Source organism: Lactuca serriola, chromosome 1, assembly GCF_051521515.1.
Source record: "Lactuca serriola cultivar US96UC23 chromosome 1, Lser_US96UC23_V15, whole genome shotgun sequence".
Classification (NCBI taxonomy): domain Eukaryota; kingdom Viridiplantae; phylum Streptophyta; class Magnoliopsida; order Asterales; family Asteraceae; genus Lactuca; species Lactuca serriola.
The window spans coordinates 25,582,203-25,597,135 of record NC_136408.1 but is presented as its reverse complement, the minus strand read 5'-3'; the positions used below and the strand labels follow the sequence as shown (position 1 = coordinate 25,597,135).

Here is a 14,933-nt window from a genome sequence, read left to right as displayed (position 1 = left end):
CACTGTTAACCAAGTATAAATAATAAATCAAAAACACTTGGCATATTTTCTTAAACATAAAACTGTGAAAAACTATGTATGCATTCACCATAGCTAAACTAGAAAAATCGCATCAGATATTTAACTAAAGAAATGAATATGATCGAGTGTTCGAGTTGATATCACCAATGCAAGAATAAATGACTTACAACCAAGAATAATAAATCATAAAGTAATAAATAATAGACTAATACCATGATTAATATTTATAATTCATGAAAAAATAAATTACTTACTTGACATATCATTTAATTAGTTAATATATCCAAAAAATTAAAAATTAAAGGCATTAAAAGTTAACAGAAAGTCCAGAAACACAATTTAATATGAAAAATTAAAGGCATTCAAAGTTAATAGAAACTTTAGTAAAAAAAAAGTTAAAGGCAAAAATTAAACACTTGGATTGACAATTATATGTTATTTATTTATCTATTATTTTTTGCATTTTAGAAGTTCATTTACACAATTTAATCGACTTTCTAATTTTGTGTTTTCCACCATTTCTTTTGGAACAACTAAAATTTATATAGATATATTAGGAATAAGCTAGCAAAAGTTTAGAAAAAATAATAATTATAATTTAGCAGCCAAATACAGGTTTTGCAACCAAACAACTTAATTGACATGCATTTTTACGGTTTTTATAAACAATCCAATTAAAAAATATATTTTTTTCTTTCTAAAATAATATCTTTATGGAACTACTTCATCTTGAATTCGTAACATTCTTATAGTTTCAATTTTCAAATGACCATAATTGTGGTCATCGACATTGCCTCATGGATTGTATAGTTCGTCTGGGATGTATGTCGAGCATCCAATCAAGAAAACATCTTACAAATTAATTCAGGCTAAAACACGAATAGTGATGTATAATTAACCGTCCAACCCCAATGTTATCTTCATTTACCATCACCCCCTCTTTGCATAGGTCAGATAAAAGATAAATGAAATGTTAAAAGAAGATGGTAAGAATCGTAATGTTTTTTACCTTCAAAAATTTTACTGGATCACAAATCAATTTAAAATTTAAATCATTTTGTTGATAGAGCTAAATGCAAGAAACACAAATATACTTCCATATTTTTGTGTATTATTATTGTCATCATCTAATGAGTTGCAAGGCATAATGCTTTGGTTTTTTTTTTTTTTTTTTGGAAAAGAGGCCAGCGTACTACCAAATTAGAAGTATATGTCTTGTAAACTAACCAAAAAGAATTGATGCACTTAAGAAGTATCAAGTGCTTCTAAACTAACCAAAAAGAGTTGATACATTTAAGAGAACGAGAGTGATTTATACATAATATTTTTTAGCCATACGTAATAATTATGTTTTAAAAGGTTGTACTTTCAAATATATAAATCATAAATTATTGTGTATGACTAAAAATTATTGTATACAAAACATCATCATTAAAAGAACTATATAGCTATTAAATTGGCCAACAAGATTTGATGTTTGTCGTTTGTGTAACGTCCCAAAATCAGGATAAAAAATTTTGTTTTCCAAAACCATTTTCATAAACCACAAATCATACAAAACAATGTTTCCAAAACATAGTCATAAAAATCAGAGTATCAAAATCTCTCAAAACATATATCAGCAGAAGGATGTGTACGATCATGCATTCGCCTTGTCCCGATCATTTGATGTACATGAAACCACGAAACCAACAATTGTAAACCAAAGTTTAGTGAGTTCCCTTAAAGTATCACACACATCAGTACATATATAATGCATGCACATTGGGCCCACAACGTCACTCTGGATTGCCCCTCTAGCCCTTAGCTTATGACTGGATTGCTCCCGAGCCCACAACATAAGTCTGGATTGCCCTCCATGCCCTCAGCTTTGATGGGTTTTCTAGGTTATTAAAAAATTCACGTGGCGGAAAAACACTTAAACCCTTAAGTTCACATGCAACCTCTAAAGGATCTATGTTTTCTCTATTGATAGAAATAACCTATGAACATCAAGAACCCCTAGAGATAGACTATGAAAATCGAAATTAACATAAAGATTAGGGTTACATATCTTTTGATTATTATAGCAAATAATCAAATCAAATCCTCTTGAAGTTCCTTGGAAAGCAAGCACCAAAAGGATGATGTCTCTAATAGCTCACACCTAAAACCAGAAACCCTAGAATGAGGAGAAAAGAGGAGATATGAAGGAAATTTCGTTCTTATGCCTTTTGGTAATGTGGTGAATGAAAATTTCAAGCCAAGGGGTCATATTTATAGATTAGGTAACTTGCAGGCAAAGCAATATTTGAACTAATTAAATAATAGATTTAACCCTAATTCAAATTTTTTCCTTTTATGCAACCGGGAAGCTTCCAGAAACCCTAGGAAACCTTCCAAAATCATGCATACCATGGAGGGTTCTAGAATTGTTTCTTTTGTTTAACTATTAAACAATTATAATTCACCCCTTGCACCTTTAATTAATTCTAGATTAATTCTGATTAATAATTAATCAATTTTAATTGATTTTACATTAATTTATTAATCATATAAATAAATAAAAATCAGTTATTTAAAAATTCATCTCATATTAATTTATTAATCACATAAATTAACAAATCAACTTTATATTTCCAATTAATATATTAATCACATAATATATTAAGAAATCATTTTCCCAGAATTTCGAATTAGTTTATTAATCATATAATAATCTAATAAATTATACTTCTCTCTCCTAATATCATTTCAAGCTATTTCTGGTCTTGAGGGCAACCCAAAAATGACTTTGCTTCTAATTACAAAAACATATCAATTTAGTTATTGGCTTAGACACCTTAATCCAATAGTCTCTCACTTGGATAAATATGTGACTACAATTGCAAGTATATATAGACATTGAATTAAATAGAAAATAGTGATTTCCAAAGCGATTGTCGAACTCTAATTCAAATCAAACATTGTCCCTAAGATAAGTGATCAACTATTCCTTCATTCTACAATATATCGTATGAATTAAGTTAGGAGTTAAATGATCAACCTCATGTTCATTTATTTGTTTCCCGATTTCCTGATTTGTGATCAATTTAGACTACAAAATCGAACGTATCAATTTAGTTCGGACTAGGCGCTTGGTTTTTCATAAATCAACTCAAATCACTGAGGGGCCTACAGATATCGTTTTCCTGTTAAGTAAAATTGAATGAATTACATTGAATATATAGTCATGCAATTTACATGTCAAAATCAAACATGGAATCACCATTTATTACATCCAGTTATGAGATGTGTTTGAGCAAACCAATGGACAATTGATCTGTAAACTATTAACTATATATTTCTGTTTTAAGTATAGAAGATATTATCGTCTTAGAAATATAAGTGATTGAATCTACGAAGTAATTTGTAAGTGTGGGTTTATCCAATACTCAAGATCTATATTCTCAAAGTACTCATGAATATTGTAGCAATTCTAATCGCAATGTCTTAACCTCAATCGACAGTCTACAATCAATTCATGACAGTCTTAATTCACTACTTACTTCCAAAAGTATGAACGATTGTGGAATTTTGAATAATATTAAAATTACTCAAGGAAGTAAAACATGAAAAGTGAAAAACAATACTCCGTCCATCCCAATATTATTGTCCACAGACAAAAAACACACAGATTAAAAAAAATATTAATTACCACTAACTTTATATAATAAAATGACAGTTTTGTCCTTATTTTGCATTTAATGTTCCAGTAAATGCTTAGTTGGTTAAGTAATAATGAGGGGGTATTTTGGTAAAAATGTTATTTATTTTTAGAAGTGGATTATTATTTTGGGACAACCAAAAAAGGAAAGATGGACTATAATTTTGGGAATGAGGAGTAATAAATTAATTAACTATGACATCATACCCAATGATCATAAATAAATCCATATTATTTAATCACCATAAAAATTTTGAATTTATTCATTGTATAATGTTTCGAGTAATCAACTAATTACTTGAATTAGATAACATCAGTCATGTAATGTTATGAACATACATATTATGCCTCTTGATGGTCTTTACTTTGTGAACAGATCGACTGGACATTACTCCGTTAACACGTACTCTAAATTTTCGAACAAATTTTTCAATTTTAAAACTTCCACACAAACATAGTTTAATATTTATCAAGCCAATTTGAATTTTTCCCAAACACAAAACATCGGAAATTATTTGTCAAATATCCCAGAATCCTCATAACACAAATCATCAAGCGGGTGTGTACAATCATGTTGACGCCTTCATGCATTCCTAAGATGTACCTGAAACACATTTTCAAACAAACATTGTAAGCACGAAGCTTAGTGAGTTCCCCAAAATACAACACACGCACACACACACACAAATAATTAGCCTCTCATGGATACATCTCGATAAGGACCCTCCGGTCTCACGACTCGGTATGGACCCTCCGGTCATGTGTCTAAGTGAAGACCCTCCGGTCTCACTGCTTGGTATGTTCCCTCCGGTCATAACTTAATATATATACATATTAATATAACAACATATTTCACAAAAGACAAAATGCATAATATCACATATCTCAGTATAAACAAACAAGACCCTCCGGTCAATAACACAAGTAAGACCCTCCGGTCGCATAGTAATTACCACTCAAGTAAGTATAGTTAGAAGACTCACATCGTAAAGTAAAGCAAATAATATCTCGCACCCGACTGCCAAACTAGACTCCGCCTAACATATTACACATATACCTCTAGTTAATAATTAATATTAACAACCCCCCCAAAAGATGTTAGGCTAAATTCCTATACTAAAACTCAGAAGGGTAAACGACCATTTTACCCCCCTGGCCTCCAAAGTCCATAACTTGACCAAAACCCTAAAAGTCAACGGAAGTCAACACCCAGTATGTACGATGGGTGTACAGCCCTCTACGATGGGCGTACAACTGACCATGAATGCATCGGGGTGAACTCGACGCTATGTTGCACGTAACTAGGGGTACGCTTGGCGTACGTCCCAGACTCACCTTTCTCACGCTCCTGGTCTTAATCTATTAAGACCATTGCTACAATCTCAGAATCTAGGCTAACTAGAGTCTGTTACTTCACAAAATTTGTGACTTTAAGCCTAAGCATGGATGGACAAATCTAAAACTCATAAAATCGAATCCTTTACTCACAAAGGTCATCATATCTCATGCATGGAGAGATCTTGAGGACCAAGATCTCATTTTTATGAGTCCAAACAACTAGAAAAACCTAATAGGGCATGTATTATACTCTGAAGTTCATCAAACTCATAAAGCTTCAAGATTGGGACATAAAACCCTAAAAAAGGACAAAAACATGAACTAATCAAAACAATGAGAAAGCTTTGAGCTTGATACCTCTAAATGATGCACCAACTACAGAAAAGCGCAAATCCAAAAGCTTACACACCAACTCTTCTTCCTTCAAGGCTCCTTATTCACAAAAGAATTCTACAAGAACACTCAATAAGCCACTAATGCTTACACAAGCTATGGAAACGGGATTTAGGGTTTGAGGGGAGTTGGAGGCTAGAAATGGTGGCTGGAAATGAAGCCATCATGTTCCTTGAATAGGGACACACAAAACAATTAGGGTTTACACTCTGAGCCTAGTACGCCCAGCGTACCCTCTAGTACGCCCAGCATACTAGGTGGCCTCCACGTTCTTACTAAGCACATGAGTATGTTGGGCGTACACATGCGTACACCCCGCGTACTCAATTACCACCTTTTCTCAAATAAGGGCTAGTCTTGACAATTACAATAAAAGTTAAGGTCATTGATACATACCTTATTTCGGAATGTTACAACTCCAATAATCCTCATTTCACAATTCCAAATTATTGTCCTTGTTTAAGATGTAGTGAAATTTCATCTTTACATGCATTGTCTTTTTGCGATGTCGAGGTTCCAAAGTCATAGAGACTGAGCCTCCGATATTACACAATGTTCCACTGGAACTTATTATTAGAAAAAATTCCAAGGTTATAAAGTCTCAAATTCAAGGTACTCTCCTTGAATACTTCTTTGCATTAAAGTTTCCAACTCAAACGTAGATTTTGCAAACATCTCCTATTATGGAAACATTTACATATTCCCATATGAACAACATTCTCACTAAGAATCATCTCAATTCAAAACATGTCACTATGGTCCGTCCTAACAAAAACATACTTCCAACTGTCCACAAGCAATCAATTATTCGGTAAAACCTTAGAACGTTCTTGACAGTTTTTTCGCAACTTCAGTCACATGCAATTCTAACCCTTTTCACACAATGCTAAAAGAATTTGAATAAATAAATATTATATCATATGTAATCGATTATATATCCGAAGCATATGGGATTCGACTCATTATTACAAGGGTCCTATATATGTTCAATTCTTAGCTATAATATTTCCATATATTGAATATCAAATGTCAAAAAAATTCAACAAGTTATTAATGTATATCTTTGACTAAGTTCTATTAAACTATACAATCTAAACCTTTAGATTCGAAATGAAGTATGAGTGCCCACTCCCTTCAGTCCACTATAGTTAAATAGTTCCCAACTTTTGTAACTTGCAAATTAGAGACATTGTTCCTTATGGATAGTATTGTCAACATGAAATACCAAGCATAATAATTATGCTCCCACTATCTTTGATATGTATTCAAAAATAAACTAGTCTTCTACAAATCAACACCTTTTGAATTTATCATGGAAGTGCAGATTCCTATTTTGTGATGCTTCATTAAGCCTTTATTTAGGCTTCTTAAGCTTATGCACTTTATATGGATAGTATATATGTTCAAACCCTTTCAAGACGTGATAAACATATCTCCTAAAATTTTTAACAATTCCTTTCCATTCCTCACAATTTGAAATATGAAGAGGGATGTCATAATCATATTGTGAATTTAAGAATGCAATTAATACAACCAACAGTCATATTGATGTTTATCATATTCTTAAAATCTACTAGTGAAAGTGTTTCCTTATAACCATTTTCATGAATTAAAGCGAAACCTTTTTCTACTTAGATTTAAAGTTGTATACATTCCCATCCATGTGGATCTGTCATTTCCAACATATAGTCATAAGAAAATATTTAGGACAAACCAAAATCAAAATCAGTTTTCCTTCATTGACTGAACTTTGTTATTAAATTCATTGCCTTTTGATAGCACAAGAGCCCACCAATGCTTATAAGTTATTAGCATATCATCCGTATTAATTAGTGTAATTTCACTGACCAATGTTCTTTGCTTTTGCAGTTAAAAGAAGAACATATAACTCATAAGCATTTCCAACTCAATTGGAGGTGCACAGAAATATGTCAATTAAACACAATAGTTTTTCAACCTCTAGTCTTGTACTAGTGATAATTAAAAGGATTATTGTCAGTTGACTCTCGCAGGATCAAGATCAAAATGACTCCCATTGACTTCTTGACATGTGAGTTTTCTGTAACACTCCAAAAATCAAGGAAAATTAAAATTTTCAAAATCAACCATTAACCAACATTGTTTACAAATAAAGTCATTGTTTCAAAGCATTATTTCAAAATTAGAGTTTTCCCCAAGACCAAGTGACATAAAATAGGAAGATGTTCACGATCACGCCTTTGCTTTCCCACGATCCTCAGAAGTACTTGAAACAATAAACTAAAACTATAAGTCAAATCTTAGTAAGATCCCCTAAAGTACCAACAAACACATACACATAACAACATATACTGGGTATACAACTAAAAGACTGGATTACCCCTGAGCCCATAGTATGAGTCTGGCATTCCTATCGGGCCCTCAGCTCATATATGGATTGCTACTGAGCCCACATAATAAGTCTGGCTTGCCCTCTGGGCCAACAACTTATGTCTGGATTGCTCCCTGGTTTGTTGGTTACCGCACAAAGCAATAAAACCTTAACCCAACACATATGTCGACATATGTAACAGATAAACATAACACAGAACCAGCAAATACAGATAAACATGTAGATCTGAATAGCAACATCCTATAACATGATACATAATTTGTTGGGTAGGCATTGGTGCCTTTGACCCCTAAGTACAGTGAGGAAAACTCACCTCTCAATCGGAATGAAAGCTGAATAAATCTTTGTTCTGAAAAATCGGCTCAACGATCACCTAATAAAAACCAAGGACCTAATCTCAATTAATAGTTTAAAATACCCAAAACACCCTTAGGTCCAACTTGGTCAAACGTCAAGGTCAATGAGTCAAATCGGTCAACTCAGCTGAGTACAAGGGGTGTACTCAGCTCCTATGTTGGGGCATACACAAGCCTTAACCGACATTGGGCAGTTGACCCCGTACGTGCAACGTACACTGGATTACGCTCGGCGTATGCACCAAAGTCTTTTCCTTAATAAGAGCTCTCACGTTCCAAATGTAGATCCAAAGCCAAAATACCACTGAGAGTCATAAAGTTTCCAACATCATGACTTTGCATGCCCATTATGTGCTTAATACTAACAAACTTAACTTCTTAACACCTAAAGACCTTCTAGAGCATGCATGGGGAAGAACTAAGCATCAAGATCTCATTTTTATGACTCAAGACCCCTCATTGGGTCTGAAAGGACGACTTATTAGGTTAAGATCATGTCATGCTCAAGAATTACAAAGGTTGGGACCAAAAATGCCCTAAATGAAGAAATAACTAGATCCATAAGAAAATATGATCAAGCTAAGAGCTTTTTACCTCCAAAAGGTTGCTAATAAGGTGAGAATCCCATATCCAAGCTTATTCCAAGATCCAATGTCCTTATACCACCACCTTTTTCTTCTTCTTCAATAACACCACCAAAACACACAAATGAGCTCAAAGTTCACTCTTCTCACTTAGGGTTAGCTAGAAGGACGATTTTTAGGTGGAGGCTGATGAAGGTGAAGGTTTTGGGGTCATAAAGAGGATTATATAGGGTGCAAACCCTCAAACTAGGGTTTTTGTTTGAATAGTGTACGCGTTGCGTACCTGATGAGTACGTCGGGCATACGCATGCAAGACCCGCTTCCTCATGTATGACTACACCGTGCGTACACCCCGAGTACACACGACGTATGGACCAAAATGTAAATCTTAAATATATTTTAGGGTTAAAAATGAACCTTTTATAGAACGAGTGTGTAACATCCGTCTCTCGAGGTATTATGTAATTTAAGTAATTAATATTATTTATTGGGCTAATAATGTGACAAGTGGATTTTTGGAGTGGACCTTAGAAAAATGGGCCAAGTAGTTAGGTTGCCCATAAGTCATACGTTGGGCGTAACCTGGCGTACGCGGGGCGTAGAAGCGCCGAGGATGCGGGAGGCGCATGCACGTACACGCAACGTACGTGAGCAGACTCAAAACCCTAATTTTAAGGGTTTTAGCCATATAAATACCCCATTATGGCTCAAACCCTAGCCTCCTTACTAGTCCCTCACCCTCTGAAAACCCTAGTACGCCCTCATACTCCATTGTTGTGTGTGTTTGACCTTTTGAGCTTATTTTGGTGAAGAAAAGCTTGGAAGAAGAGAAGAGGAGTTGAAGAAGAAGAACTTGAGTATCTTGAGCTCAGGGATCTGGGACTATTTCATCTTTTGGCACTCAAAGGAGGTATAAAGCTTCCAAATTTCCTCATAGGAGCTTAGATCTAGGATTATGGAGCTTTGGACCTTTTTAGGTCCAAAGGATGGATCTTTATCATGCAACTCTGTTTTTGAGCTTAGGGTTCCCACCCTTGGAGCTCAAAGCATTCCTTTAGCAGTAAAGTTTCAACCTTTAAGGCCTTTATGTAACCATGCATGAGATCTAGCCATTTCTATGGAGTTAGTTACTATTATTCTATGTTTGGGCTCATTTGGTGGGTTGTAAGCCACCAAGTGATCGACTTTATGGATCAAGACATTGAAGAGGGCTTGGATATGTGATTATAGCCTTTGGATTAGAGTATTAAGCACTTAATGGGAAAAGTGACTTAACAGAGAAGTACGTTGGGCATACATGCAGGTACGCACATTATGCACGCCATTTAGACAATACGCTTAACGTACATAGGAGTACGCCCAACGTACTCAACAGATATGGGCTTGGTGCGTTTTGGGCCTCGGTTTGGCCCATACTTTGGACTTTAGGTCTTTGGTCCTTAGCGGGCCATCAAAAGTCAGATTTTGGACTAAGGACATGGTTGGGCTTAGGGAAGGCCCATTTGAGAAGTTGGCCAATTTAGAAAATTGGGCCATTAGCAGGCCTTTAATGGACCATTAGTGGACTTAGAAAGATTAGATGGAATTGGGCCTCGATTATGGTCCAAATCAGAGCAGGGGTAAATGGTCATTTTACGTTAAGGACAACAACTAGGGATCTTTCATGAGATTTAGCATTCGAGGTGAGTTTCATCACCATGTATAGCGGGTCGAAGGCACCAATGCTGACCCATGATATAATCTGTTAGGATACACATTGTCTGTGTGACACTACTATGTGTATGTGCTTGTATGTTTTCTGGGTGGGGCCTGATGATTATCTTGTACGTTATTAGTTGCTATATGATTTGTATGTGGGTGGGGCCCGTTATACTCATTGGGCGGGACCCGTTATATGTTATGCATGTTGGTATGTGGTACTTTGGGGAACTCACTAAGCTTTGTGCTTATGGTTTTTAGTTTATGTTTCAGGTATTTCTGATTCCAAGGGGAAGAGCTCGAGTTGACTGCATCGCACACACCATATGGATTTTGTTTATGGGACACACTCTGATTTTTATGATGTTTGACATACTTATTTTATTTTGGTTGTATGAACAATGAATTGGAATATTGTTTTTACTTGAATGAAAAATGAAATTTTTGGGTCATATTTTTTGGATGTTACAAATAGTTGATATAATAACAAGCTTTTGCTTATTTTCCTCCAGAAAGACATATTCCAGATGTTCGGGCAAGATCTTCAGCTCGACTTTCGTGTTCTGAGCAGTTACTACGACGTGGTCTTCTACCTATCACGTCGTAGTGTTTTCAAATGGCTTGTATGATCGTGATTTTTCACTTGACAATGACGTGGTAGGGTCACCACGTTGTGGTTGACATTCAGATTGCATTTTCAGGTCTTCAACTTCACTTTCTTCCATAAGCCTCTCTAACTCTTCTAAGTTATGTTCAACATCAAAATAATTCTCTTGAAGAACCATGTACCCCTCTGAATTGTTGTCCTTCCACCCATTCAATTCTTTTTCCAACATCTCATCGAAGATATCCACCGTGAAAGCCATGTCATTAGTTATCTTTTAATGTTTCATAGCTCAATCTACTCCAAAAGTGATATCGTCTTCTCCAATTTGAAGGGTGAGTTTGGACTCTCTTATGTCCACCAAGGCCCGTACGATGCTTAGGAAAGACCTTCCAAGAATGATCGGAACTTGGTTGTCTTTATTCAATATCTAGAACAACAAAATATGCGGGAAAAACAAATTTGTCAATTTTAACCAATAAGTCCTCACATATACCTCTTGGAAAAGGTCACTGTTTTGTTAGGGAGGTGTATTTCTATGAGAATTGGCCTTGGCTCCGAAAGATCTAGCTTCTTGAAAAAGAAATAAGGCATGAGACTGACACTTGCTACCGAATCGGCAAGAGCGTAACTTGTGGCCAAATTTCCGAATTGGCATGGGAGTGTCAAGCTTCCTGGATCCCTCATCTTCTTAGGTAACTTGTTCAGCATATCAGTTGAGCAATTCCCATTTAAGACCACCTTTGCCGCCTCTTCCATCTTCATTCCACTCGTGAGAAGATCCTTCAAAAATTTAGCGTATTTTGGCATTTGGGCCACTACTACGATAAATGGAATATTGATATGAAGGGCCTTTATATTCTCCAGGAACTTCTTATAGTCTTTGGCGTGCTTGTCTTACTTTACTCGACTCGAGAATGGTAGCGGTGGCTGATACAGTTTGACCAGAGGATTTTTATTGGCTTTAGCATATGACCACGTTGTGGTTGGATCTTCACCACGTCGTGGTTGAGGTTCAGAGTTCTTTTCTTGATTTTTAATTTCCAGTTTCTACACAACATCTGAATCATCGTTAGAAACAGGAGCCAAAGGAGTAATAATTTTACAAGTCCTTGTTGTGATGGCTTGGAAATGCGCCTTCAGATTTTGTTTTGTGTTGTTTGGAAGTGTTCCTGGTAATCGTTCATTGAATTTCTTTGAAAGTTGACCGATTTGTTGCTCAATATTTTTGATGGAGATTTGCTGATTTCGAATGACAACATCAGTCTCATCGTGTCTTTTCTAGGACGCAGTTGCGAATCGGGCAAGCATGGCTGCAAAGTCATTCTTTTTTTTTTTTGGGATCCGGTTGCTCCTTTTGGTAAAACTCGCAACCTTGTTGCATATACTTTTCCTCTTTTGCCTTTTGATACTCATCATAGGGAAACCATTCCTTATTGTATTTCTTCCAATTTTCATCATTTTTATCTTCACTAGAATAGCATGCTTGAACTTTCCGATTTCTGCTCGTCAAGGTCACAATCCTTTGTTAAGTGAGGATCGCTACAATATTCACATCCAACACGAATTGCATGGATGAATTGATCCATCTTAGTCATCCTTCGATCCATTGATTCTAATTTCTCTAAAACCGTCGCCATGTTTTCATTGCCTCTATCAAAATTTCCTCTTCCTCTTGTAACATCTTCCCATGGGGTATGATATCCGTGCGAATGTTTTGCGAATTCCTCGATCAACTCCTTAATAGTAGCCAGTTCTTAGTTTGTCATTGGTCCTTGAGAGTCAAGGAGTTGTCTTGTTGTAACTTTTGCCCCATCGTAGAAGATAACTACTTCTTGTTGCAGATTTAGATCGTGTTGTGGACAATTCCTAAGCATTCCTTTATACCTCCCCCATGCTTCAAATAAAGACTCGCCATCATTATGTTGGAAATTTGCTATCTTCTTCTTGAGATTGGATATTTTTGATGGTGGACTAAACTACTCAATGAAAGCTATGCGTAGATTCATCCAAGTAGTAATTGCTCAAGATGCAAGGGATTTTTGCCAAATTTTTGCATCTCCTATGAAAGTTACTGGGAGCATTCTGAGAAAAATTGCTTCTTGCAAGACACTTGGAACATTGAAATAATTTGCAATGTCCTTGAACTCATCGATGTGATTAAACACGTCCTCATGATCCTTTTTCGAAAAATAGAATGTCCTTGAGCATCTCTAGAATATGGTCCTTGAGCTCAAATTTGGTTTCAATTGGGATTCTGGTGGAGCAAGTCTTGATCCTTGATCGTTGCACACTTGCTTCTTGTATGTGCCCATCGTTATTCACGTGATATCCATCATCTCGAAAACTAACTGTAATAAACAAAAAAACAACGTGTAAAAAGGAACAAAAGTAATAAACGAAAAATAATTCGAAAACCGTCAGGACGTTCAACACGTTGTGGTGAGAAACTGCCATGTCGTGGTTACATATTAAATAGAAAAATTTAAACTTTTTGTGAAATAAATTTCACACAAAGGATTGAAAACAAATATCAGATAATAATTAACTAAGATTTGAACCGTTCCTCGGCTACAACGCTAAAAACTTGATATGCATTTTATGTACTAAGTAATAAACCAACTAATCTAGACTAATTAATACGCGGTAGATAGTGAACCTAATCGAATAGCAGGTAAGCTAAAAAGTTTTTTTTTTTTTTTAGGTTTTTTGCAAGTCTAGAAACATAAAAGCTACAGAAGACAAAAAAAAACTAACAAAAAACAATTCAAATTAAGGATTGAAACAAGATATTAAAGAGACTTCCGTTTAGATTCGATTCACACTACTCCCATGATTGATTTATTGGAAAGAGCAATGGATTGAGTTGTTTGTTGCTTACTGATTCCTAATTTGATTAAACTTTATGATAAAAAGAATAATCCTTTAGTAAAACTAGTTCATTCATACATTGATCAGGTGGACAAACAAATAAGAATATTAGTGTTAATGGATAATAACATCAATTCAATACATGAATGATCATTACATATTAGCTTCCACATTAATTTACATATTCTTCTATTTAACCATAGGTTTATGACCAAAACACTAGTCTTGCAACTTTGATGGTCACAAATTCATAAGATTCAAGTTTACCAAATAGAATGATCATCTAATTCAGAAAACTCAGTAATAAATAGAAAAAGTAGTAATTATTAACACAAAAGGATCTTTAACGAAATATCATAACAAATAAGCAACTACCAACAATCCAATATCCAATAAATCAACACATAGTCATAATGATCATCTATTCTAAACATAAGTTAGGGTTTGTATCCTATGATTTCTGGAAACAAACACTTAAAAACGAAGTTCACAATGAAAATCATAATGAAGAACAAAGTAAATAAGTTTTAGAAGTATTATCGGCTCAAATCTCTTTAGAAGCTAATCTTCAATCGAAATACGAGTTCCTTCTGTGTTCCAACACTTCTCTGGTCTCCAGAAGTCGAAATAACTTCAAGCATTCGTTAGGGTTGAGAGAAGAATCAACATATTTATAAATCCCGAATCTGACACACCATGTCGTGGCCTACTGCCACCACGTCGTGATCTTCATTAAAATCACGTAATCGTCATGTCACTATTTGACCGGGAATCCTCTATCCACCACGTCGTGGTCTTCCAGTTTTAAGACTTCTTTGACTTTGCACTAATTTTTCCGCTTTTAGCTCCGCAATAACTTTCGTTTGATCCCGAGCATGTATTTGCTCCTACAAAAGAGATTTTAAACAAATTAAATACCTTTATGATATGATAAGAGGAGGACTTGAGTGTCATTGAAGAACTATAAAGGACTATAATGTAATTTAGACGCGACGAAAAAATTGATGCCAAC

The 14,933-nt window shown here is 35.0% G+C and overlaps 1 protein-coding gene and 1 non-coding gene across 2 annotated transcripts; one reads left to right on the top strand and one right to left on the bottom strand.

Annotated features, from left to right (window-relative positions):
• Positions 1 to 11,473: 11,473 nt before the first annotated feature.
• LOC145052671 (uncharacterized) lies at positions 11,474 to 11,860 on the bottom strand. Its single transcript, XM_079000526.1, has 2 exons — positions 11,547 to 11,860; positions 11,474 to 11,480 (listed from the first exon to the last, which is right to left on the bottom strand). Exons 1-2 carry the CDS (start codon positions 11,858 to 11,860, stop codon positions 11,474 to 11,476), a joined length of 321 nt encoding a protein of 106 aa, XP_078856652.1.
• Positions 11,861 to 12,898: 1,038 nt separating this feature from the next.
• On the top strand, positions 12,899 to 13,005 carry LOC145080710 (small nucleolar RNA R71). The gene has a single exon (XR_013695299.1). It is a non-coding gene; the product is annotated as a small nucleolar RNA R71 (small nucleolar RNA).
• The last annotated feature ends 1,928 nt before the right edge of the window (positions 13,006 to 14,933 follow it).

Coding starts and splice junctions, on each gene's coding strand:
- LOC145052671 (XM_079000526.1), bottom strand. CDS start 11,860: ATGCCAAAATACGCTAAATTTTTGAAGGATCTTCTCACGAGTGGAATG.